This window comes from Pleuronectes platessa, chromosome 16 (assembly GCF_947347685.1).
Source record: "Pleuronectes platessa chromosome 16, fPlePla1.1, whole genome shotgun sequence".
NCBI classification, from domain to species: domain Eukaryota; kingdom Metazoa; phylum Chordata; class Actinopteri; order Pleuronectiformes; family Pleuronectidae; genus Pleuronectes; species Pleuronectes platessa.
In genome coordinates, this window is record NC_070641.1 from 25002837 (window position 1) to 25028512 (window position 25676).

General features: G+C 52.1%; 2 protein-coding genes and 1 non-coding gene across 6 annotated transcripts; all 3 read left to right on the forward strand.

Moving 5' to 3' along the window:
* The first annotated feature begins 1780 nt into the window (after positions 1-1780).
* Positions 1781-14278, forward strand: kpnb1 (karyopherin (importin) beta 1). Of its 3 annotated transcripts, none has more exons than XR_008342048.1 (22): positions 1781-1936; positions 2769-2827; positions 3505-3687; positions 3765-3965; positions 4046-4198; positions 4355-4414; positions 4486-4575; positions 4809-4919; positions 5009-5110; positions 5195-5419; positions 5524-5715; positions 6120-6250; positions 6328-6475; positions 6563-6634; positions 6716-6860; positions 6946-7028; positions 7213-7320; positions 11241-11384; positions 11849-11954; positions 12250-12364; positions 12693-13629; positions 13826-14278. XR_008342048.1 is itself a non-coding variant. In XM_053443621.1 (22 exons), coding segments are annotated over exons 1-22 (2631 nt in total). In that variant the 5' UTR covers positions 1781-1896; the 3' UTR covers positions 13017-13815. The 3 variants fall into 3 exon arrangements, 2 of the variants coding, with proteins under 2 accessions (XP_053299596.1, XP_053299595.1); XM_053443621.1 differs by lacking the exon at positions 13826-14278 and having other exon boundaries at positions 12693-12854; positions 13016-13815; XM_053443620.1 differs by lacking the exon at positions 13826-14278 and having other exon boundaries at positions 12693-13815.
* On the forward strand, positions 12049-12189 carry LOC128459345 (small nucleolar RNA SNORA79). The gene has a single exon (XR_008342138.1). It is a non-coding gene; the product is annotated as a small nucleolar RNA SNORA79 (small nucleolar RNA).
* A 1741-nt stretch (positions 14279-16019) lies between the features above and the next one.
* Positions 16020-25467, forward strand: LOC128458078 (suppressor of cytokine signaling 7). Of its 2 annotated transcripts, XM_053442707.1 has the most exons (10): positions 16020-17647; positions 18173-18234; positions 20561-20665; positions 20793-20927; positions 21038-21177; positions 21392-21560; positions 21636-21764; positions 21869-22004; positions 23654-23796; positions 23891-25467. In XM_053442707.1, exons 1-9 carry the CDS (start codon positions 16020-16022, stop codon positions 23775-23777), a joined length of 2628 nt encoding a protein of 875 aa, XP_053298682.1. In that variant the 3' UTR covers positions 23778-23796; positions 23891-25467. The 2 variants fall into 2 exon arrangements, with proteins under 2 accessions (XP_053298682.1, XP_053298683.1); XM_053442708.1 differs by lacking the exon at positions 20561-20665 and having other exon boundaries at positions 16263-17647.
* Positions 25468-25676: the final 209 nt, after the last annotated feature.

A 25676-nucleotide genomic window follows, 5' to 3' on the forward strand; every position in this document is an offset into this window, starting at 1 on the left:
CACTGGTTTCCTGATGTCAAAGCTGCTCACACCAATCAAAACACCTCACCCAGCCAAGTAATCTATTACCAGAAGTCCTTTGTTATAAAGAACAAAAGTACAACCAGCCTCATGTAGCGACGTTATTTACATCAGTTACAGTATTTACAATACAGTCACAGAACCTGTAGTTATAATAGTAACAGTATCTGTAGTTACATGTACTGTATAACAGTTCTTGTAGTTATCCTACAGTTACATGTACTTGTTATATGTATTTGCATTATAGTTACTGTTGTAACTTGTCATATTAGTTACTGTAGTTATATGACAGTTACATTACTTGAAGTTACATGTAGTTATTTAACAGTTACATAAAATGTCAATTAGTTAACAAATTTTGTTTTAATCAAACTGAACTCGTGGACGAGTGCGTCAGGGAGCGCGGAGTCAGATTCAGGTGTTCCTGGTAAATCCTCCACTTTTTATAAATCAGTTATACTTTGGTTAAAAAATAAAACACAAAAAAATAAAGTTTTATTTGGTTATACATTTAAAGACATCATGAATGTAACAGTTTTATATGAAGAAATAAACATTTAAGATGAAGCAGCATCAAATAAATGTCCCTACCTGCATGAGTGGGCCTGTGCAAGTGTTTGGGACAAATAAATGTATCTTAACCTTATCTCTTAATCTTAAATAATAAGGATTTTAGTCAAAGGACCAAACAGATTTATACAATAGTTTCTGTAAACTGATACATGTTTGATATATTGATTTAATTCGTCTTGACTTTTATTACAGTTATAAACATATAGGAATACGTGTTTTCCTTTGTTTTTTCATATTATATTCACATTTATGCAGAATACAGCACCTTGGGAACCACTGGATTATAGTTTACTGTGTTTATGATTCTCCAAGTAAAAACGAACGCACTGCATCTCTGAGATGCAATAGAGTACAAGTATCACGTCCTATAAAGTAAAAATACTCAAGTAAAGTACAGAGATGTACTCGAGCAAAAGTACTTTCCGCTGCGGAGTGTTACAATTCCATTGGTCCCTGAAGTCAACACGGCGCCGTCACTGTGCGTGATATCCCTCCGCGGGAGAGAAGCGCGCGGCCCTTTCCCGCTGCCCGAGAGAGAAACACCGGGAAACCTGCGCCTCTGGCCCCGCACCCCTCACCCCGCAGCCTGCACCCCGCACCGAGGAACACGCACCTAGTGATGGCGACGTGAAGCTTCATGACGCAGTGACGCGTCCATCCACCTGGTGCACTCAAGGGCCGAAGCGTCATGGTGCCTCATGTGCTCCACTGCGCCATCAAGTGGACAATCAATGTCAGGCAGAGCTCTATATCCTCAGTCTAAGAGGCAGAGTGATAATGACACCGTGGCTTTGATGTGTGACGCTTTGAATTGAATAAATGAATGAATGATGTTTGTGACGCCAATACATAAATGATGAACTTAATAATATGGTGTCTGTCTTTATGATACAATGGCGGGGTCAAAAGGGAAAGTGGAAACAAATCGGGCAGAGGGTTGTGATGTGACTGCGTGTGTCACTACGGACAACATGTAACACGTAAAATAGGGACAACATTATATTCATTTTTATTTAAAAACAACCTTTCTACAGAGCTGGGTTTCAGGTGGTTTCTTTTATTTACTAACAAAGGCGCAAGTCCACAAAATGAGATCATAGGCCGGCTCTCGAGGCTTTGATCGTCACCACATACGTCATCAACACAAGCCTCGATACGCGCTTCACAAACTTCTTCCTGGATCACGCGACACACGGTGCGGAGCCTCGACGCGAAAGGACACATCACTACCCGCACTGTCCCGCTGGGAGCGCTGCGCGGCAACCGACACCGTCCGAGAGAAGAGAGCGCGCCGGGGTCGGAATGGAGCTCATCACGATCCTCGAGAAAACCGTCTCTCCAGGTGAGACCCGCCCGAACCCCAGGACCCGCCTCGAGCCCCGGGGTTCGAGGCCCGGGCGGCTGGTTTTCAGGCGGCTTCTCGGAACTGGAAAAAGTTTGATGGAGGGAAATACCTCGCTACCGGGTTGTTAGCTAGGGGTGCTAGCCGTGCTAACGCTACGGCCTCAAGCACCACTGCTGACTTAGCATTCTGTCCGAACTTCAACCGCAGTGTGACGGAGAAGTTCAGCCGCTTCTCCGCTCAACTGATCGGTAAACGCGTTGTCACAGCACAGCACCGTGGGTTTCCCCAGGGGACGCGGACCTGCCGGCTGGGTGTAGCCGGTTAACGGTAACGACCCTGCCCATGCCTGAAGTAGCTGCTCCGCTAGCTCGTTAGCTGGTAGCTCGTACCATTCAGACTATCGCCCCCCGGCTCACACTCCTGTCCCGGGTCACGTTTCCGTGGAGCCGCCGCGTCCACCCGCTCCCCCGGCTTCATATTAACTTAACAGGGTTTGATCCGGGATTTATTTAGTCCTACAAACTTTATTTCTGTCGCCTGCTACTGTTAGCATGCTAACATGCTAGGAGACAGCCTGCTCCCTGACGGCGCTAACGCGCACGTTGGCGGCTCGACGTGTGGCTGCGGGCGGAGCCGGGGAAGTTTCCGGTGATGTCTCGGATGAAGTGGCCGTCTCTCATCAGCGGAACCCGAGCGTTAACTGTCGTGTGTTGCCGTTAGACCGGCCGGTCAACGGCTCATGGCTCTCTGTAGCCTGCGTGCCAACCATAGCTGTCAGCTAAGGTGCTAGCATCCCCTGAACCCCCCTCTCCCTCTCTCCCTCCCGCAGATCGGATTGAACTGGAAGCGGCTCAGAAGTTTCTGGAGCAGGCGGCGGTGGAGAACCTGGTGAGTGGGGCTCTAACGGGGGAACGGGGTGTTTACAGTGATGGCGCCGGTCAGTGTGGATGAGGAAGCTAACTGACCCACAGCTACAGCGTGGGGCTCGGCTGCACCCCCCCTTTCCCTCCCCTCCTTCTGTTGGTGTGGAGGCAGCTTCACTGTGACGTCATGGCTGCAGCTTCCGGTTAAATGATCTGGTTATTGATCAGTAGTTTTACTGTGAAAGGGACAAAATCAGCTGATGTTTGACTGACAGCGTCATAATAGAAAGTGTCACTCAGTCTTGACCTCTGACCTCGGTCATCAGTGATGGCCAGGGTCGGGTGTTTTCGAACCAGAACCTTTTTCTTAGGGCACAACATGACGATCGATGATAACAAGTGTTTCATTGCTAAGGCAAATTGAAATATTGAAATGGAATGTTTTGAATTTGACTTAACTTGAATATACAAATATAAAGGACGCCCTCTGGCGAGTTATGGTTTCAACATGTGCTGCACGTCCTGAGTTCAGAATCCTTTCACATGAAAGCAGTGGTCGAGTTGTGGGTCTGGTAAGAACCACAGTGATGAGTTCAATGGAGGAGTCGCGGTGAGACGTTTACCAGCTCATTAGTCAATAATAGATCAAAGTAAATGTTTGTGATATTCTGGAAGCAAACTAAGAACCTGCTCTGCCCTCAGACCACATTCCTGGTGGAGTTGTCGAAGGTGTTAGCGAACCCTGGGAACACCCAGGTGGCCCGAGTCGCTGCCGGTCTACAGGTGAAGAACTCTCTGACCTCCAAGGACCCAGATGTTAAGACGCGGTACCAGCAGAGATGGCTGGCCATCGACGCCAATGCTCGTCGTGAGATCAAGAACTATGTAAGGATCCCGTCACTTCCCAGCACAGCTTGATACAACCAGCGTCCGTTCCTCACTGGTCCCATCGTGTGTCTCAGGTTTTACAGACTCTGGGCACGGAGACGTATCGGCCGAGCTCGGCGTCGCAGTGCGTCGCCGGGATCGCCTGCGCAGAGATTCCAGTTAACCACTGGCCCGAGCTCATCCCACAGCTGGTGGCCAACGTCACTGACCCGTCGAGCACCGAACACATGAAGGAGTCGACGCTGGAGGCCATTGGATACATCTGTCAGGACATCGTGAGTGATCACACACAAAATAAATAGACACGCATACACACACAACTTTACACACTTGACACTCACTGTGCTGCCTTCAGGACCCAGAGCAGCTGCAGGAAAACGCCAACCAGATCCTGACAGCCATCATCCAGGGCATGAGGAAGGAGGAGCCGAGCAACAACGTCAAGCTGGCAGCGACCAACGCTCTGCTCAACTCTCTGGAGTTCACCAAAGCAAATTTTGACAAGGAGGTACTTGGCTTTTCATAATAAAATGCTCTTTATTTTAACCTGCAGGACCTATGTATGGGGCACATCATAGTTAAAATATTGATAATATTAGGGAAAATTAGACTGTAATAAATCTACAGTTTGAACTAATCTTTATTTATACATGTATGTTTTCAGACAGAGAGACACTTCATCATGCAGGTGGTGTGTGAAGCGACGCAGTGTCCAGACACCAGAGTGAGTAACGTGAGGACAGAGTTTGTGTCGACACAAATCCACACACTTCTGATGAGTGCGTTTTCTTTCAGGTGCGTGTGGCGGCCTTACAGAACCTGGTGAAGATCATGTCTCTGTATTATCAGTACATGGAGACGTACATGGGCCCCGCCCTGTTCGCGGTAAGAACACACAAATTGTAAGGATTGTTATTCAATTTTTTCTTCAGGCGAATGAATTGGCTCATTGAGGCTTTAACTTTCTCGAATTCTTACCAAAATTTGCAGAAAATTAGCATGTTGTGAAAATGTACGTATTCTGGAGTAATTTTAAATGAACGCCACCTACTGGCAACAGGAAATTAGATTTTTTTTTTTACAACTATCATTTTTGGTGTGTTTCCCCCCCCCCTCAGATCACCATTGAGGCGATGAAGAGTGACATCGATGAGGTGGCGTTACAGGGCATTGAGTTCTGGTCCAACGTCTGTGACGAGGAGATGGACCTGGCCATCGAGGCGTCGGAGGTCAGTGTGAGCAGCCATCATTTCTTTAGTTCTTCAATCTCTGATAGTTGGAACCTCTCTGACTACTGTTTGTTCTCGTCCAATGGCAGGCCTCGGAGCAGGGGCGCCCCCCTGAGCACACCAGTAAATTCTATGCTAAAGGGGCCCTGCAGTACCTGGTCCCCATCCTCACTCAGACCCTCACCAAACAGGTACGCACCTGATGACGTGACCTCAGTACCAGACGTGGTTAGCTCCTGTGGGAAAGTTCTTCAACAGATTTGACTGTTTTCCAGGATGAGAATGACGACGATGATGACTGGAACCCGTGTAAGGCGGCCGGTGTGTGTCTGATGCTGCTGGCCACCTGCTGTGAGGACGACGTGGTTCCACACGTTCTGCCCTTCATCAAAGAACACATCAAACACCCCGACTGGCGCTACCGCGATGCCTCTGTCATGGCCTTTGGATCCATCCTGGAAGGACCTGAACTCAACCAGCTCAAACCGCTCGTTATACAGGTCAGTGACTAACTGACCAGGGCCCCTGGGTCAGCTCATTGTTGCACTGTTTGTGAATGTGAAAGAATGTTAATCAAGAGGTTTTCTTCCTACACACACACCAGGCGATGCCCACTCTGATTGAGCTGATGAAGGACCCCAGTGTGGTGGTGAGGGACACCACGGCGTGGACCGTGGGGCGGATCTGTGAGCTGCTGCCTGAAGCTGCCATTAACGATTTGTACCTCTCCCCCCTGCTGCGGTGTCTGATCGAGGGCCTGGAGGCGGAGCCCCGGGTGGCGTCCAATGTCTGCTGGGTGAGAAGTGGGATCAAACCGGGGGGGGCGGTGCACAAAAGACGTTTAAACTGTTGTACTTTTCTATTGCTTGTCATTCTAATTGAGAGTTCGGTGTTTGACCTGAATCTAAAGCTTTACACAAGTCTAAGTTTAACCTCATTCATCTGAGTAGTGCTCGAATTAACCTACATTTATCAAAACTGTCCTAACAAGTCATCGAGATAAAAGTTTGAAATAATCATGATATTGATGAGAAGTAATGTCGCCCCCATCTCTTGGCCTGAAAAATTTACAAAAATAAATGAACAAAGAAAAAAAACTTAATTTTGAGAGATTTTACATGACTGACACGCATGTTAAACATATTTGCCGTGTGTGACATCACATGTAGCTGTGTAACCTCGGCGTGTTCTCCTCCACAGGCCTTCTCTTCTCTGGCTGAAGCCGCCTATGAGGCCACAGATGCTGCCGAGGACCAGGAGGAGCCCAGCACCTACTGTCTGTCCACGTCCTTTGAGCTCATCGTCCAGAAACTCCTGGAAACCACAGACAGGTGGGCTTATGGGAAACGTAGAGCGACAGGTTGCTCTGCTGACAGTGTGTCTTACCACCCTTGTGCTCCCTGTTCAGGCCTGACGGTCACCAGAACAACCTGCGCTCCGCCGCCTACGAGGCTCTAATGGAGATCGTGAAGAACAGCGCTAAGGACTGTTACCCGGCGGTGCAGAAGACCACCCTGGTCATCATGGAGCGGCTGCAGCAGGTCCTGCAGATGGAGGTGAGACAGGAGGGGGCTGTGCCTGAGGCTTCGCTGTCATGACCACATACGCAGAACGTGTAAAATCAACTTTTTGATCTTTTCCAGTCTCACATCCAGAGCACCTCCGACAGAATCCAGTTCAACGACCTGCAGTCGCTGCTGTGTGCCACTCTACAGGTGAGAGCCCAGCGACACTCTGTGTGAACACCGGCCTTGACTGTACAAAGCTGATGTAACAGGAAGTGTTTCCTCCTGTAGAACGTTCTGCGTAAAGTTCAGCATCAGGACGCTCTGCAGATCTCAGACGTGGTCATGGGTTCACTGCTCCGCATGTTCCAGAGCACCGCCGGCTCCGGGGGCGTTCAGGAGGACGCTCTGATGGCCGTGTCCACACTGGTGGAAGGTATGTGCACGTCAGCTGGGACCATGGAACCACCACATGGTGGCGCTGTGCTTCATTAAATATGTGGTGTTGGTTTGTGTTTCAGTTCTGGGCGGAGACTTCCAGAAGTACATGGAGGCCTTCAAGCCGTTTCTCGCCATCGGACTGAAGAACTTCGCAGAGTATCAGGTCGGTCACCTGACGACTCGCCACCCTCACACCAGTTAGAGGAAGTCATCTGTGGCAGTTTCAAATTAAAAGTATTCTGTCCAGTTGTCTTCAAGGATTATCTGATCTCATCTTGGCCTCATGCCACTGGAACATGACTGTTTAGTCTCTGATGTGTCTGGTTGATGATGGATTGATGTCTCAGGTGTGTCTGGCGGCGGTGGGCCTGGTGTGTGACCTGTGCAGAGCTCTGATGTCAAACATCCTGCCCTACTGTGATGAGATGATGCAGCTGCTGCTGGAGAACCTGGGGGTGAGGAAGAACTGCCTCTGTCCTCCCCTCCCTCTGTCCTCTCCTCCCTCTGTCCTCTCCTCTCCTCCCTCTGTCCTCTCCTCCCTCTGTCCTCTCCTCTCCTCCCTCTGTCCTCTCCTCTCCTCCCTCTGTCCTCTCCTCCCTCTGTCCTCTCCTCTCCTCCCTCTGTCCTCTCCTCCCTCTGTCCTCTCCTCCCTCTGTCCTCTCCTCCCCCTCTGTCCTCTCCTCCCTCTGTCCTCTCCTCCCCCTCTGTCCTCTCCTCTCCTCCCCCTCTGTCCTCTCCTCCCCTCTGTCCTCTCCTCTCCTCCCTCTGTCCTCTCCTCTCCTCCCTCTGTCCTCTCCTCTCCTCCCTCTGTCCTCTCCTCCCTCTGTCCTCTCCTCCCTCTGTCCTCTCCTCTCCTCCCTCTGTCCTCTCCTCTCCTCCCTCTGTCCTCTCCTCTCCTCCCTCTGTCCTCTCCTCCCCCTCTGTCCTCTCCTCTCCTCCCCCTCTGTCCTCTCCTCCCCCTCTGTCCTCTCCTCTCCTCCCTCTGTCCTCTCCTCTCCTCCCTCTGTCCTCTCCTCCCTCTGTCCTCTCCTCCCCCTCTGTCCTCTCCTCTCCTCCCCCTCTGTCCTCTCCTCCCCCTCTGTCCTCTCCTCCCCCTCTGTCCTCTCCTCTCCTCCCTCTGTCCTCTCCTCTCTCTGTCCTCTCCTCTCCTCCCCCTCTGTCCTCTCCTCTCCCCCCTCTGTCCTCTCCTCTCCTCCCCCTCTGTCCTCTCCTCTCCTCCCCCTCTGTCCTCTCCTCTCCTCCCCCTCTGTCCTCTCCTCTCCCTCTGTCCTCTCCTCCCCCTCCCCCTCTGTCCTCTCCTCCCCCTCCCCCTCTCCCCCCTCTGTCCTCTCCTCTCCTCCCTCTGTCCTCTCCTCCCCCTCCCCCTCTGTCCTCTCCTCTCCTCCCTCTGTCCTCTCCTCTCCTCCCCCTCTGTCCTCTCCTCCCCCTCCCCCTCTGTCCTCTCCTCCCTCTGTCCTCTCCTCCCTCTGTCCTCTCCTCCCTCTGTCCTCTCCTCCCCCTCTGTCCTCTCCTCTCCTCCCCCTCTGTCCTCTCCTCCCCCTCTGTCCTCTCCTCCCCCTCTGTCCTCTCCTCTCCTCCCTCTGTCCTCTCCTCTCCTCCCTCTGTCCTCTCCTCCCTCTGTCCTCTCCTCCCCCTCTGTCCTCTCCTCTCCTCCCCCTCTGTCCTCTCCTCCCCCTCTGTCCTCTCCTCCCCCTCTGTCCTCTCCTCTCCTCCCTCTGTCCTCTCCTCTCTCTGTCCTCTCCTCTCCTCCCCCTCTGTCCTCTCCTCTCCCCCCTCTGTCCTCTCCTCTCCTCCCCCTCTGTCCTCTCCTCTCCTCCCCCTCTGTCCTCTCCTCCCCCTCTCCCTCTGTCCTCTCCTCCCCCCCCTCTGTCCTCTCCTCCCCCCCCTCTGTCCTCTCCTCTCCTCTCCTCCCCCGTCCCCTCTGTCCTCTCCTCCCCCTCTGTCCTCTCCTCTCCTCTCCTCCCCCTCTCCCTCTGTCCTCTCCTCCCCCCCCTCTGTCCTCTCCTCCCCCCCCTCTGTCCTCTCCTCTCCTCTCCTCCCCCGTCCCCTCTGTCCTCTCCCCCCCCTCTGTCCTCTCCTCTCCTCCCCCGTCCCCTCTGTCCTCTCCTCCCCCTCTGTCCTCTCCTCCCCCCCCTCTGTCCTCTCCTCTCCTCTCCTCCCCCGTCCCCTCTGTCCTCTCCTCCCCCTCTGTCCTCTCCTCTCCTCCCCCTCTGTCCTCTCCTCTCCTCCCCCTCTGTCCTCTCCTCCCCTCTCCCTCTGTCCTCTCCTCCCCCCCCTCTGTCCTCTCCTCCCCCCCCTCTGTCCTCTCCTCTCCTCTCCTCCCCCGTCCCCTCTGTCCTCTCCTCTCCTCCCCCTCTGTCCTCTCCTCCCCCGTCCCCTCTGTCCTCTCCTCTCCTCCCCCTCTGTCCTCTCCTCCCCGTCCCCTCTGTCCTCTCCTCTCCTCCCTCTGTCCTCTCCTCTCCCCCCTCTGTCCTCTCCTCCCCCCCCTCTGTCCTCTCCTCCCCCCCCTCTGTCCTCTCCTCCTCCCCCTCTGTCCTCTCCTCTCCTCCCCCTCTGTCCTCTCCTCCCCCGTCCCCTCTGTCCTCTCCTCCCCCGTCCCCTCTGTCCTCTCCTCTCCTCCCTCTGTCCTCTCCTCTCCCCCCTCTGTCCTCTCCTCCCCCCCCTCTGTCCTCTCCTCCCCCCCCTCTGTCCTCTCCTCCTCCCCCTCTGTCCTCTCCTCTCCCCCCTCTGTCCTCTCCTCCCCCTCCCCCTCTGTCCTCTCCTCCCCCTCCCCCTCTGTCCTCTCCTCTCCTCCCCCTCTGTCCTCTCCTCCCCCGTCCCCTCTGTCCTCTCCTCTCCTCCCCCTCTGTCCTCTCCTCTCCCCCCTCTGTCCTCTCCTCCCCCGTCCCCTCTGTCCTCTCCTCTCCCCCCTCTGTCCTCTCCTCTCCTCCCCCTCTGTCCTCTCCTCTCCTCCCCCTCTGTCCTCTCCTCTCCCCCCTCTGTCCTCTCCTCTCCTCCCTCTGTCCTCTCCTCTCCTCCCTCTGTCCTCTCCTCTCCTCTCCTCCCCCGTCCCCTCTGTCCCCTCTGTCCCCTCTGTCCTCTCCTCCCTCTGTCCTCTCCTCTCCCCCTCTGTCCTCTCCTCTCCTCCCTCTGTCCTCTCCTCCCTCTGTCCTCTCCCCCCTCTGTCCTCTCCTCTCCTCTCTCTGTCCTCTCCTCTCCCCCCTCTGTCCTCTCCTCCCACGTCTCCTCTGTCCTCTCCTCTCCTCCCCCTCTGTCCTCTCCTCTCCCCCCCTCTGTCCTCTCCTCTCCTCCCTCTGTCCTCTCCCCCCTCTGTCCTCCCCCGTCCCCTCTGTCCTCTCCTCCCCCGTCCCCTCTGTCCTCTCCTCCCCCGTCCCCTCTGTCCTCTCCTCTCCTCCCTCTGTCCTCTCCTCTCCCCCCTCTGTCCTCTCCTCTCCCCCCCTCTGTCCTCTCCTCTCCTCCCTCTGTCCTCTCCTCTCCCCCCCTCTGTCCTCTCCTCTCCTCCCTCTGTCCTCTCCCCCCTCTGTCCTCTCCTCCCCCGTCCCCTCTGTCCTCTCCTCTCCTCCCTCTGTCCTCTCCTCTCCCCCCTCTGTCCTCTCCTCTCCCCCCCTCTGTCCTCTCCTCTCCTCCCTCTGTCCTCTCCTCTCCCCCCCTCTGTCCTCTCCTCTCCCCCCCTCTGTCCTCTCCTCTCCCCCCCTCTGTCCTCTCCTCTCCTCCCCCTCTGTCCTCTCCTCTCCCTCTGTCCTCTCCTCCCCCGTCCCCTCTGTCCTCTCCTCTCCTCCCTCTGTCCTCTCCTCTCCCCCCTCTGTCCTCTCCTCTCCCCCCCTCTGTCCTCTCCTCTCCTCCCTCTGTCCTCTCCTCTCCCCCCCTCTGTCCTCTCCTCTCCCCCCCTCTGTCCTCTCCTCTCCTCCCTCTGTCCTCTCCTCCCCCCCCCCCCTCTGTCCTCTCCTCCCCCGTCCCCTCTGTCCTCTCCTCTCCTCCCTCTGTCCTCTCCTCTCCTCCCTCTGTCCTCTCCCCCCTCTGTCCTCTCCTCCCCCGTCTCCTCTGTCCTCTCCCCCCTCTGTCCTCTCCTCCCCCGTCTCCTCTGTCCTCTCCCCCCTCTGTCCTCTCCTCCCCCGTCTCCTCTGTCCTCTCCTCCCCCTCTGTCCTCTCCTCTCCTCCCTCTGTCCTCTCCTCTCCCCCCTCCGTCCTCTCCTCCCCCGTCCCCTCTGTCCTCTCCTCCCCCGTCCCCTCTGTCCTCGTCGTTGCTCAGTGGTGATGAATCGTATCCACGCTGAAGTCGTGATGTGTAACCACATGTATGTGAGACTCCATACTGGCTCTTCCTCGGTTCGATCATGGCGTCCACTGTCCCTCGTCTTTTCTCCACCTCCTGTAGAACGAGAACGTCCACCGCTCAGTGAAGCCTCAGATCCTGTCTGCGTTCGGCGACATCGCTCTGGCCATTGGAGGAGAGTTTAAGAAGTACCTGGACATCGTGTTGGACACGCTGCAGCAGGCGTCACAGGCTCAGGTCGACAAGGTACACACAGTCCACACTGACTCAGACTGTCACTACGTCTAGAAACATTCTGTCAAGTTTGTGTTGAACTAAAATGATAAAAATAATTGTTTTTAGTTTAAAGTCCCACAGGGAGCAAGTCACTTTTCCACCAAGACACTGAATAAACTCGTGTGTTTTACCATCTGAACCAATCTGTTATTTTAACTATGAAAATTGTTTTGGTTGAGTTATGAATATTGCTCTTCACTCTGGATCTAGTGTATAAATATATTTTTCACTGCACGTGAAGAAAGATGATGGCGTCAGAGGTAGATCCAGAAACTGGATCCTGAACAGTACCAGGGTCCTGTTAGGGGCCACCATCGGGGGGGGGGTTCAGATGGTTAATGTTTACACAGAAATACATTTGCTCTACAGTTAATGAAACGTATAATGAAATATGAAAAAATTATCATCTTATAATTTTCATATTTGTGTGTCAGACGGACTACGACATGGTGGACTACCTGAACGAGCTGAGGGAGGGTTGTCTGGAGGCCTACACCGGAATCATCCAGGGTCTGAAGGGCGACCAGGAGAACGTCCACCGTAAGACGCGTAAACCCACTCTGACCACATGACCACATGACCACATGATCACATGACCACATGACCACATGACCACATGACCACGACCCGTGGGCGACGTCAGTTCCTCCTCCTGACTCCAGTCGATCAGGGGGATTTTATGACGTCGTACAGAAACTCGGTCTCTTTCACCCAGAAAGCTTCAGGCTGTGGCCGATATCACCCGAGCTTTCTGGTTTTGCGTGACCCAACAAACACACACACGCACACAATGAGTGAATTTGCCTGATGGACATCTCTCTCCTCCCTCGCTCAGCTGACGTGATGCTCATTCAGCCACGAGTCGAGTTCATTCTGTCCTTCATCCATCACATAGCAGAGGACGAGGACCACTCTGACGGCGTGGTGGCCAACGCTGCCGGGCTCATCGGGTGAGGAGTTGTGTGTGTCTTTGTTTGTTTGTGTGTGTATGTAAAGCATGCACCACTCTGACACTGTGATGTCACTACAACGTCTGGGACCGACACACAAGCTGTTTCTATTCTCCCCCGTGTATGCGTGTTATTTGACCTCGCAGTCGATCCAGAACCTGATTCAAACCCGAGTCTGGATCCGGACTTTGTTGAATCTGGAACAGAACTCTTGCTGAGACTGAAACAGTAATTGAAGTTGTTGAAGACATGTGATTTCTGTTCACTTGTGTCACATTAAAGCTTCAGCTGTTTTGTTGACGTGTGCTTGTATGTTGTGTGTCCTCAGCGACCTGTGCACGGCGTTCGGTAAAGACGTGATGAAGCTGGTGGAGGTTCGTCCGCTCATCAACGACCTGCTGACGGAGGGTCGACGCTCCAAAACCTCCAAGACCAAGACGCTCGCCACCTGGGCCACGAAGGAACTCCGCAAGCTCAAGAGCCAGGCCTGGTCAGACACACACACTAACCCATCTACTAACAAGGAGCAGGCAGGGGTCAAGACCTATACTGCAGCCAGCCACCAGGGGGCAAACCAGAGCCCTTATGTTGTCCCTCTGTATTTGGTCCTTAAGTCATGTGACCAACAGAACATTTGTTGATGTGTTTCAGATGCTTGTTGGAGAAGACAGGGGGCGCTGTGAGAGATCGACATGCGTGAACGATGAGGAAAAACTTTAGCTTCTGTTCGTCGGTCGAAGACGAGTGAGTGTGTGTGAGAGAGAGAGAGAGAGAGAGAGACACGTTTGAGAGAACGAGCGAGAGATGATGACGTCACACAACCCTAAAGTCCAGCAGGCGACGACCCCCTCTCCCCCCCTCTTCTGGACAGCCTGTGGACTGGACTCTGACTCCCCCTCCTCTCCCTTTAAAACAAACTTACCTTCAAGCCTGCCCCCCCCCCCCCATCCACCTCTCTCGCTGTAGCTGGGCTCTCCTTTGACGTCACGACGATGTCGCCACCCCCCCCAACATCGGGGCAGGTGGGGGGTGAGGAGGGGAAACGGATAAAAACCCGACAAGAAAATGAGACTTGGAGCGGACTAAGAGGAAAACGTTTTTTGTTGCTCTTCTTTTTTCTTCTTCCGAGCACTAACCCAGCGAAGGAGGCGGAGCTTCTGTCTGCCTCCTCGCTCCCGACAACAGCAGCACTAAATCACTTCAAAGTAAAAGTCCAGACCTCCCGAGGAACGGTCGAGGAGCGAGTGCCAAATGGAAAATAAAAGGTGCGAAGCGTTTCGGTTTTTATTTCCAGCTGCACTTGTTTGGGAAAGATTCACTCACGTTTCTGCTTGTTTAAAAATTCAGAGAATTGAAGACGTTTGTATGAGGTTATATTTTTCCATTGTTATGATTAAAAAAAAAAAAAAAAAAAAAGTTGGAAAAAAAACAATAAAATGATATGAAACATTCCCCACGCAGTTCTGGTGATTTGGGTCTCTGTCGTCTGTCGGACTCCTGGACCGGACCGAACCGGACCGAACCGGACTCTGAACTTTGTTTACGCCACAAATGACCAGGATCTTTTTTTTTCCTTTTTCTTTTTTTTATTCCTCGGCCGTCACTCCTCGGACAGTTCTCTTGTTCGGGGGGGCATTGTAGTTCAGCACCGCCGCCTCTGGATCGCTTTCAGTCCCCAGCCCGACCTCACACCTTCAACCACAGGAGAGGAAGTCTAAATTGAACTTGAGCCTTTGAGTTGACGGTTAAATGTTTCCAGCCTCATAGGGCTCTTATTTTGAAGAGGTGTGGCGGACGTAGGGAGAAATTCCTGTGTTGACATGAACCTGCAAACTTGGTGTTCATTGAATTGTGAATCATTTAAAGCTGTTCTGCTTTTTACTTCATAATCAACTCTAGTGAACTAATAAAGTCTATATTTGCTGCTGCGTCTTCACATGGGGGGGGGTCTAAACATCAGTGATCACATGAATTAATGTCGGGGACATAAAACAGACCTGTTATACAGAGTGAGGTCAACATATCCCAGGTCTCTATCCAGTCAGGGTTAGTGGTCACATGATGCTAGTGATCAACTCGTTAAGTGAACTCATGTTTCCATCAACATCAGTCTGTGCACATAAAAGGGGCGGGGCTTAATGCATATGACCAAAGACATGGACAGTTTGACTGACAGCAGAGCTGAGTATCAAACCGTTGAATAATAAAAATCAGAGCAGAACAAAAATCCAGAATAAAGGGTGAGGTCACACGGTAAAACCAGTAAAGGATTAAAGTATGTGAGGTTCAGTACATCAGAACCAGTAAGTGAAGCAGATGCAGTCTGTGGGACTGGGAGCGCTTTACTGGTCAGGCTGGTTCTGTTGGTCTCCAGTAGCTGACAATCTAGATCTTTCAGAAGCTCATCAGAGGAGCTCAGAGGATCTTGTGGGTCTCTGAAGACCCTGGTCCTCCTCAGGGACTCGAACCACACCAGCTCCACAGATCCTCTGAGAACATGATGTCATGGTTCAAAGGAACTGATTGGACCAGGTGATTTACCCCGATAACAGCTTCGTAGGACTGAAAACTCCTAGTTTAACCTGGATTAAACCTGAAGTTAACCTGAAGTTAACCTGGATTAGCCTGAAGTTAACCTGGATTAAACCTGAAGTTAACCTGGATTAAACCTGAAGTTAACCTGGATTAAACCTGAAGTTAACCTGGATTAAACCTGAAGTTAACCTGGATTAAACCTGGATTAAACCTGAAGTTAACCTGAAGTTAACCTGGATTAAACCTGAAGTTAACCTGGATTAAACCTGACGTTAACCTGGATTAAACCTGACGTTAACCTGGATTAAACCTGAAGTTAACCTGCATTAAACATGAAGTTAACCTGAAGTTAACCTGGATTAAACCTGAAGTTAACCTGAAGTTAACCTGGATTAAACCTGAAGTTAACCTGGATTAAACCTGAAATTAACCTGAAGTTAACCTGGATTAAACCTGAAGTTAACCTGGATTAGCCTGAAGTTAACCTGGATTTAACCTGAAGTTAACCTGGATTAGCCTGAAGTTAACCTGGATTAAACCTGAAATTAACCTGGATTAAACCTGAAATTAACCTGGATTAGCCTGAAGTTAACCTGGATTAGCCTGACGTTAATCTGGATTAAACCTGATGACTGAAACCACTGCTTCATCGTTCCTGTTTGTACGATCGCTGGTTTATGTTGATAACTGCGGATCAGCTGAAGGACACTTCCGGTCGTGTCTCCGGTACCGGGACGTGTTGAGCTGTCAGGTTCTGCACGCGCCTCCGTTCACTCGTGACTCGTGATGGAGCCGCTGCGCTCCCGCGCCGCGCGCCCCTTCTCCGGCTCGTCCGTGTCGTCTGACCGGTGGCAGCGTCGGTAGGAGGCTAACCGCTAGCAGCTAACAGCTAGCTGATGTTACCGAGCGGCGGCCCCGGGCAGGTTTCTCATGTCTGTTCGTGTTCTGACGTCGTTCAGCGGAGCCGTCACCGTCACCAAGCGGGCCGGACGTCACCAAGCGGGCCGGACGCTGCTTCGCCGGGCTCCCGGTCCGCTCGGCGGGAGGATGCCGCCGTTAGCTCCGCAGCCGTCGATTCATGTCGGTGTTATGTAAGCGCAGCTAACGTTAGCCTGACAACATGAACGACGCGCAGCAGGACATGTCCCCGGACTTTGTCCTCATGAGGCTCGTGTCCGCGGCGGAGTTCGACCGGCTGGAGGAGCCCGACGACCTGATGTCCGGAAGCGGCGGGTTCGGGCCCGTTAAAGCGGCGCTGGGACACCACGGTGGCCCCTCGGCAGGCCTCGGCTCTGTCTCCCCGCACTACAGCTCGCCGCTCCCCGGAAAAGGCGAGCTGGACGGCGGGTTGGTCTTGACTCAGGCTCCGCTGTCTCCTCCTCCGCCGGAAGCCGTAGCGACGCAGAGGTTCGTGGACTTCCCGGTGCAGCACGGATTGGGGGGGCAGCTTATGGTGTTTCAGAACCTGCTGCGGTCAGGAGACCGGATCCTGGAGTGCGGGCTGGAGCAGCCGTCACCGAGGTTCCTGCAGGAGGAGGCGGAGAGACAGCATCTCGAGTCCGGATCAGGAACCGGTCCCGGTAGCACAACAGCCGGCCCTGGGCCCGGAGGGGGTAAAGACCAGAATTCACACTGTATCCCGTCCACAGAGGAGAACCTGCAGCTCCTCCAGTGGCACCCGGTCCTCAGACTGTCCAAAGGGTCAGATGGGAGTCCTCAGCGGGGCGTCCCGGCTCTGGACTCTGAGCCCGGGTCAGTCCTGTGCCATCGACACCGCCTGCTGACAGACGCATTCGCTAAATGGCCCCCAGGCCTGCTGGATCAAGCCTTGCGTCTGGGGCTGCTGGATCCCAGGAAAATGTGCTCCAACGGGGGGAGGGACCCTGTCCTGGCTCTGGCCCGAAGGCTGGGTCAGCTGGGTGAGGGTAGGGAGGGTGGTGGAGGAGAGGACATGGTGCCTCCACTAACTCGCTGCTCCTGTCACGGTGTCCTGGACTCGGGTTCGGCCGGCATCGGGCCCGGCGAGGACCCGAGGGACACCAGCGACGCCCTGCTGGTCCTTGAAGGTCTGGGGTCTGGGGAGATGGGGGGGCTGGGAGGGGGTGGTGAGAAAGGAGAGATGGTGGGGGGGCTGGTTGGTGGTGGGATGCCTGGGGGGGCGGGGCCTGTGTTCTCGGGTGGGACTCTGAGTGGTCTGATGCGGCAGGTCCACAGACTGGCGGAGGAGGCGGGGGTCTGCACCGATCAGAGCTGCCGGTCCACAGCGGACATCAGCACCACTGACCCCCCCTGTCCATACCCCCCCTGTCCATACCCCCCCAGCCTCCCACAGGCCCATGCAACCCCTGGGGGTCTCCAAGTCTGGCTTGAGCCACTCCTGGCCACCAGCCCTGAACCAAACCAGCGGCCACAGCATCAGCATCAATCCCGCTCCCAGCCCCAGAGCCGCTCTGCCACCCCCAAACTCGGCGTGGCCTCGGGGGGGGTGGGTCGATCTGCCTCCCCTTTAGTGGTCCTGAAGGGGGAGGGGGGAGGAGGAGTAAGAGAGGGGGAGAAGACATCGCGGAGCAAGTCAAGAAAAGGGGGGTCGCTGAAGGTCCGGCTCAGCAAACTGTTTAGAACCAAGAGTTCCAACGGGGGGTCGGGGGGGCTGCTGGACAAGAGGCTTTCGCTGGCCTCGTCCACCTCGTCCGGGGGGAGTCTGCTGGACGTGTGGGGGTCCACCTGCAGCTCGGAGCAGGACCACAGGTAACTCAGCAGGGACACACACCTGATGCTTGTCCATATTGAATGTTCATTTACTCAAACATTGAGGTCACAAAGGTCACGTTAGTGATTCATCTTCAGACGTAACAAAACAACACACACAATAAAAAGCATGTTTCCATACTGTGTGTTGTCATCAAGTGTCCACAAGTCCCCACCCTCATATTCAAATCAACACCACAACATTAACATTATGTTTTCAGCTGCTCGACAATTATCAAGATCACGTTATTCCTGCTTATCTCCAACTGAACCCGGAGCAGCTTAACATGGTTACACTGACAACTAACATTCACTGTATCTACAGACCATCACTGACTGTATCTACAGACCATCACTGACTGTATATATAGATGATCAGTGACTGTATATAAAGATGACATCTTGTGTTGTCATTTGCAGTCCAGCCCATACAGTCTATTGACCAATCAGGAGTCGGTCTCTGCCTGTTTGTTTTATAATCATATAGTCCTATGAAGATTGAAATGTCCACTGTGTGTCCGTCAGGCTGCAGGTGTCCAGACCTCCCAGTGCCTTCTCTCCAGTGACCTTCACTCCTGCGTTCACTGGTGAGTGGGGGGGTGTTTTATACAAACAGAACTGACCTTGTGGTCTATGATGCTGTGATGTCATGATTCTGTGGCTCAGGACGACTTTGTTAGCGTCCTAAAAACGTACGTTTCTTTTTGATTGTCCTTCCTTTATGTTTGGTTTATCCTTTTCTTAATTGAAGTTTATTTGATCTGTTGTCTTTAATGTATTTGTTTTGGTTTTTATTTGTCCTCTTTATGAAGCACTATGTAATAGATGTTTTGAAAGTTTCTATTAATTAGATTATTGTTATTTACGGAGCAAACAACATGACATTGCTGACTTGCTTCACTGAGAGTAAGCGCCCTCTGCTGGACCATGAGGCGAATTACTGGGCTTTTGTCGCTAACGGTGGAGAGCTGTTATCTCCGTGATGTTTAAATCCAGACTGAAAGTTTCTGCGTCGTTATGTATTTGAGATATTTTACAGTCTAATATTTATATATATATATATATATACAGTGGGGCAAAAGTTCTCCCACTTAAAACGATGAGAGGCCTGTAATTCTCATCATAGGTACACTTCAACTATGAGAGACAGAATGGGGGGAAAGAATCCAGGAAATCACATTTTAATGAATTAATTGGTAAATTCCTCAGTAAAATAAGTATTTGGTCGCTTACAAGCAAGTAAGATTTCTGTCTCTCTCTGTAACTTCTTCTTTAAGAGGCTCCTCTGTCCTCCTCTCCTTACCTGTATTAATGGAACCTGTTTGAACACTAAGTATAAAAGACACCTGTCCACCACCTCAAACAGTCACACTCCAAACTCCACTATGGACAAGACCAAGAGCTGTCAAAGGACACCAGAAACCAAAGTGTAGACCTGCACCAGGCTGGGAAGACTGAATCTGCAATAGGTAAGCAGCTTGGTGTGAGGAAATCAACTGTGGGAGCAATTATTAGAAAATGGAAGACATGCAAGACCACTGATAATCTCCCTGGATCTGGGGCTCCACGCAAGATCTCACCCCGTGGGGTCACAATGATCACAAATGATCCCAGAACCACACGGGGGTCCTAGTGAATGACCTGCAGAGAGCTGGGACCGAAGTAACAAAGACTACCATCAGTAACACACTGCGCCGCCAGGGACTCACATCCTGCAGTGCCAGACGTGTCCAGGCCCGTCTGCAGTTTGCTAGAGAGCATGTGGATGATCCAGAAGAGGATTGGGAGAATGTCATATGGTCAGATGAAACCAACATAGAACTTTTTGGTAAAAACTCAACTCGTCGTGTTTGGAGGAGAAAGAATGCCGAGTTGACTCCAAAGAACACCAGAGCTACTGGGAAGCATGGGGGTGGACACATCATGCTGTGGGGACCAGGACGACTGATCCGTGTGAAGGAAAGAATGAATGGGGCCATGTATCGTGAGATTTTGAGGGAACACCTCCCTCCATCAGCAAAGGCATCGAAGATGAAACGTGGCTTTCAGCATGACAATGATCCCAAACACACGGGCAACAAGGGAGTGGCTTCGTTAGAAGCATTTCCAGGTCCTGGAGTGGCCTGACCGTCTCCAGACCTCAACCCCATGGAACATCACTGCTCTAGAGGAGATCTGGAGGAATGGACCAAACTACCAGCAACAGTGTGAAGAGCTGGTGAAGACTTGCAGAGAACGTTTGACCTCTGTCGTTGCCAACAAAGGGTAAATAACAAAGTATTGAGATGAACTTTTGTTATTTTCCACCATCATTTGAAAATAAATTGTTTAAAAATCAGACGATGGGATTTTCTGGATTTTTATTTCTCATTTTGTCTCTTATAGTTGAGGTTTACCTATGATGAATGGTGTCCTTTGACAGCTCTTGGTCTTGTCCATAGTGGAGTTTGGAGTGTGACTGTTTGAGGTGGTGGACAGGTGTCTTTTATACTTAGTGTTCAAACAGGTTCCATTAATACAGGTAAGGAGAGGAGGACAGAGGAGCCTCTTAAAGAAGAAGTTACAGAGAGAGACAGAAATCTTACTTGCTTGTAAGCGACCAAATACTTATTTTACTGAGGAATTTACCAATTAATTCATTAAAATGTGATTTCCTGGATTCTTTCCCCCCATTCTGTCTCTCATAGTTGAAGTGTACCTATGATGAGAATTACAGGCCTCTCATCGTTTTAAGTGGGAGAACTTGCACAATTGGTGGCTGACTAAATACTTTTTTGCCCCACTCTGTATGTATATATATATATATTTATATATATATATATTAGAGTCCTGCTCAACACTAATATTTCACACTTTCACTTCCCTGCTTAACATCTTCTTCGTCTTCTTCTGCCTGTTGGACCGTGTCTCCAGGTGAGACAGTGTCTCTAGTCGATGTGGACATTTCTCGGAGAGGTGGAAACTGTCTTCATCCCCCAACTCCCCCACCCCCACCCAGACGGAGCCTCAGTCTGCTCGGTACTTCACTTCCTCTTCCTCTTTTGCTTCCTGTCTTTACCTCCTCTGTCCTGCTTCCTGTCAGGTGACTCTGAGGTCAGAGGTCAGCTGACTCCAACAGGTGTGTGTTTCTCTCGTTGGTCTCCAGATGATTTCGGCGGTCCTCCTCAACAGGGGACACTCACCGAGCAAAGTGTGGGGACGTCAATGCAATCTCTTCCCCCCCGACCGCTGGCCCTGCCCCCCTCCCTCAGCACCATCCAGCACAGCCTGAGCCTCAATGGTGAGACACACACACACACACACAGAGACACACACACACAAGAACATGGACACATGCATGTCCTTCATGAGTCATGTGACCGATCTAACACATGTTGTGATGTTGCTCAGACTCTTTCCTTCGAGGTTTACCACGGCCCGTCCCCCTGCGTCCCGACAGGCAGCACCCCCCCCCGCGCCTCACCCCCCGCTGCCCCCTCAGTCGACCTGACGCCAGCCGCTTCGCCACCAGCCTCAGAGAACTGGAGAAGGTAGGGCCGGCCCGGGGCCACGCTGGGGTCCACATGTGTCTTCTAAAGTATTATTGTGATATTTCATTCATCACATTTTAAAATAATTTCATTTACCTGCGTGTGTGTGTGTGTGTGTGTGTGTGTGTGTGTGTGTGTGTGTGTGTGTGTGTGTGTGTGTGTGTGTGTGTGTGTGTGTGTGTGTGTGTGTGTGTGTGTGTGTGTGTGTGTGTAGTGCGGTTGGTACTGGGGGCCAATGAACTGGGAGGATGCAGAGATGAAGCTGAAGGGGAAAGCTGACGGATCCTTTCTGGTTCGAGACAGTTCAGACCCTCGATACATCCTGAGTCTGAGCTTCAGGTCGCAGGGAGTCACACACCACACACGCATGGAGCACTACAGAGGTAACACAACACATACCCACACAGACTGAACATGAATTTGACAAGCGTTAGCTGAGTGTGATGTGTTTCCTTCAGGAACCTTCAGTCTGTGGTGTCATCCTAAGTTTGAGGATCGTTGTCACTCTGTGGTTGAGTTCATAGAAAGAGCCATCATGCACTCCAAGAACGGGAAGTTCCTCTACTTCCTGCGCTCCAGAGTCCCTGGTAAACCAATCAACCAATCACCTGACACCTTCTGTCCTCGCCTGTCTGCACTTGCAACTAAAAGTGTGTGTGTCTGTGTGTGTGTGTGTGTGTGTGTCTCTCAGGTCTGCCCCCGACTCCGGTCCAGCTCTTGTCTCCAGTCTCCAGGTTCAGCAGCGTGAAGTCTTTGCAGCATCTCTGTCGCTTCTGCGTCCGGCAGCTGGTTCGCATCGACCACGTCCCGGAGCTGCCGCTGCCCACGTGAGTTCAGACATTTACACTTTAACAAAATCAGGACTTTATTTGTTGTCATATTTCAGCAGAATAAATTATTATGAGGTCGTTCAAGAAACAAAATGAGCAGCACAATGAATCAGCACCTGCACATGGAGATGGACGTTGCTCCCCCTGGTGGTTGGCTGCAGTATGCACTCGACCAACCATACATCAGTCTCAGCTGTCAATCATGGGGGGGGGGGATTATGCTTTTGGATCCAGTTGCTGTGAACCTGGTCAGACTTAAGGCCTCAGTATGCTTCTCCGAGTCCGTTGCGGACTGACGGACCCTTTTTGATTTATAGTTCTACGAGCCTTTTTGTTGTGAAAACAATTCACCGCCAGAACAGTAGATGGCGAAACGGAAGTCGAGCTTAGAGAAGCCTACCTCATGAGGTATATAGAAGAAGTCCACGCTGGTTTATTTACGTCCTCCCGGCTCCTCACACACAGTGAACGATGACAACAGAAAAAGGATGTTGATGACGCGACAGTTTTTGCTGAATAAAGTGACACCCAGCGGATCAAAATGCTTTTGTTATCGTGTCTTAGCGCAGCGGTTCCCCGGTCTTGTTTCCAAACTGCGTTGCTAATTCAACAGCTTGAAGCTACACGGAGGCAGCTAGCTCCCCCCCCCCCCCTCCCCCAGCTTCCACACACAGTCAGCACGGACACCCGATACTAACTACTACCAAGTGTTTGCTTCTAACCTGACGGTGTTTGAGAAACAGTGTCATGAGAGCCGTGGGATTAAAGTCAGCGGGTTTTTGCGCTGTTCCCACCGCAGTTAGCATGGTGGCTAGCCCGCTAGCCCCGTTATCAAAGTTCGTTATAACCGTATGTGACCGTACACACATGCTGTAAGTGCTCTAACCAGCCACCGTCAGCCGGACAACGCCGCTGGCTTAACACACTTGTCACATTAATCATAGAGTCGTAGTTGTGATTTTGGTTTATTGTGATGTAGGGAATGGAACAGGAAGTTTGAGGTCCCGAAATGCTGGCGTTAGCGGACCAATCACAGCCAAGTGCTATCCGTGGGTTGTCCGTCATTTCGACGTGTAGTTAGAAAAATCAGAGCTGCACGAAAAGCTCTCCGAGGAGCCGGAGAGGCCCGGAGAGGGCGTTCCACGTTGGAGAGGGCGGTCCTATCTGTCCCTGTCCGTCAAAACACAGAAGCATACATTGGCCTTTATGTGTTCTGAAGTCCTGAGGAAGGATCTCACCACTGCTTCAGACCTGCATGAGGACAGAAGACGTCTCCCGATGAGCAGAAGAGAGAGAGAGATGGAGGAGAAGGGAAAAGAAGAGCGAGCGATACACTTCTTAAGAAAGAGAGAGAGTAGAGGGGGAAGTGATATTTAATTGGTCTAGCAGGAAGTTGTGTCCAGCGGCGGGTCTCACACCTCAGAGTGAAGGACCCTGGGAGACTGAGTTCTGGACGCTGTCCTCTGTCTTCAGTCTCAGGAAACACATGTGGGACCTGCTATCGTTCACTAGGTCCCAACATCAGTGAGATAAGACCTGAAAGACAGACACCATCTTTAACGTCTACTTCGATTCTTTAGTTTGCTGCAGCCAGACACCAGGGGGCAGATTCCGTCCTCCTTCACCCATGCTGCCTCTCTCCTCAGGCCTCTGATCGTCTACCTGAAGAAGTTTTACTACTACGACCCCGAGGAGGAGATCCGCCCCACACTGACGGAGAGGAGTCCTGACTGCAGCAGCCAGACGGGGGCGGTAGAGTCCCAAACGTAGACCTGCAGCCTGAGACCATGTAAGTGCCACCGGGTTCCACTCGGGACAAAGAAGTGTGTTGAAAACCTGTTTGAGCCGGAACTCCTCTTTCATTCACTCTTCTCTTCCTCCAGTTTCTTTCCTTTGTGTTTTTCTTTTTCTGCGGACGCTGATCGGCTCCTTGAAAGACGTCCAGACCGTCTCCTGGACTCCCTGAAAGACGTCCAGACCGTCTCCTGGACTCCCTGAAAGACGTCCAGACCGTCTGCTGGACTCCCTGAAAGACGTCCAGACCGTCTCCTGGACTCCCTGAAAGACGTCCAGACCGTCTCCTGGACTCCCTGAAAGACGTCCAGACCGTCTGCTGGACTCCCTGAAAGACGTCCAGACCGTCTGCTGGACTCCCTGAAAGACGTCCAGACCGTCTGCTGGACTCCCTGAAAGACGTCCAGACCGTCTCCTGGACTCCTTGAAAGACGTCCAGACCGTCTGCTGGACTCGCTGAAAGACGTCCAGACCGTCTGCTGGACTCCCTGAAAGACGTCCAGACCGTCTGCTGGACTCCCTGAAAGACGTCCAGACTGTCTGCTGGACTCGCTGAAAGACGTCCAGACCGTCTGCTGGACTCCCTGAAAGACGTCCAGACCGTCTGCTGGACTCGCTGAAAGACGTCCAGACCGTCTGCTGGACTCCCTGAAAGACGTCCAGACCGTCTGCTGGACTCCCTGAAAGACGTCCAGACCGTCTGCTGGACTCCCTGAAAGACGTCCAGACCGTCTGCTGGACTCCCTGAAAGACGTCCAGACCGTCTCCTGGACTCCTTGAAAGACGTCCAGACCGTCTGCTGGACTCGCTGAAAGACGTCCAGACCGTCTGCTGGACTCGCTGACCGCAGCCAGTCAGCTTCCTGTGCTCAGTCCTCCTGCGGGCTCTCTGATTGGCTCACGAGCAGCGGTTGGGGACGGACAGGGGATGTGGAGACTCTCCCTCTCGGTGATGTCCTCACTGGGCAGCTGGACTAAAGAAAGCTCAGTGTGAGGTCATCACGGTGGAGACGGAGGATTAGAGCTTTGAGAAAATAAGAACATTAATATTATGAATAAAACTGCGGAGGTCAAACCTCGTGTTCTCTCAGGTTTGATTTTTCTTCATTTTCTCTTTAATCTGAAGTTATCTTTCGATAAATAAAAACATAACCCTCACATTTGATTGGCTCTAATCCTCCGTCATTGCTCCAACAAAGATCTTCCAGCAGTTTTGTACGTTCAGCAGCACTGGAGCCAAAGAGCCGGACCACCGTAGAAATGTCTCAAAGGTTAAACCGGGAACATATCTCAAACCTAATGTAAAATGATTTCAGCAGCAATGTTTTAAAGTTGTGATGTTCCGTCTCATCTGTCAATCATCACGTCTCAGCCTGTTTGTATATCATCAAATAACTGATTCAAACCAAACTGACCAGAAGAACGCTCACATCAGTGAGATGAGAACGACCTGAAACCTCTTAAACATTCATTCAACTTCTACTTCGAGTTTTTGTTTGGCCCATGTCCCACCAGCGAACATGGAGGAGGAGAGGGTTAACCCGAACCTGACCAATCACAGCAGCCAAGGTTTAAGACGTCAACATATAACGACACAAACAAAAACTTCTTTGATTCACTTTGTCGTGATTTAAAAATCAGGAATAAAGTCGTCAACTATAAAAACAGTCACAGATACAAAGTACTTTTGTTTTGTAAAATGTTATAAAAGTTGCAGATTATTGAGAAACGGGAACAAATCTGCACGTTAGCAGGAAACACCGGATCCCAAATACCAAACAAGAAAGAGGCCGGAGGTGATGAGTCGTTACTGTGACGAGCTGTGGATGAGTCCTGAACCCTGGACACCTGAGGACCCTGTGGGGACACGTCCATG

What these genes read in the sequence shown, in the direction of transcription:
- kpnb1 (XM_053443620.1), top strand. Translation starts at nt 1,897, where the DNA reads ATGGAGCTCATCACGATCCTCGAGAAAACCGTCTCTCCAG. An exon ending in TCAAACCGCTCGTTATACAG is followed by an intron (nt 5,420 to 5,523) that starts GTCAGTGACTAA and finishes CACACACACCAG; the next exon opens with GCGATGCCCACTCTGATTGA. An exon ending in CGTGTCCACACTGGTGGAAG is followed by an intron (nt 6,861 to 6,945) that starts GTATGTGCACGT and finishes TTTGTGTTTCAG; the next exon opens with TTCTGGGCGGAGACTTCCAG.
- LOC128458078 (XM_053442707.1), top strand. Translation starts at nt 16,020, where the DNA reads ATGAACGACGCGCAGCAGGACATGTCCCCGGACTTTGTCCTCATGAGG. An exon ending in AGCTCGGAGCAGGACCACAG is followed by an intron (nt 17,648 to 18,172) that starts GTAACTCAGCAG and finishes TGTGTCCGTCAG; the next exon opens with GCTGCAGGTGTCCAGACCTC. An exon ending in CCGGAGCTGCCGCTGCCCAC is followed by an intron (nt 22,005 to 23,653) that starts GTGAGTTCAGAC and finishes CTCTCTCCTCAG; the next exon opens with GCCTCTGATCGTCTACCTGA.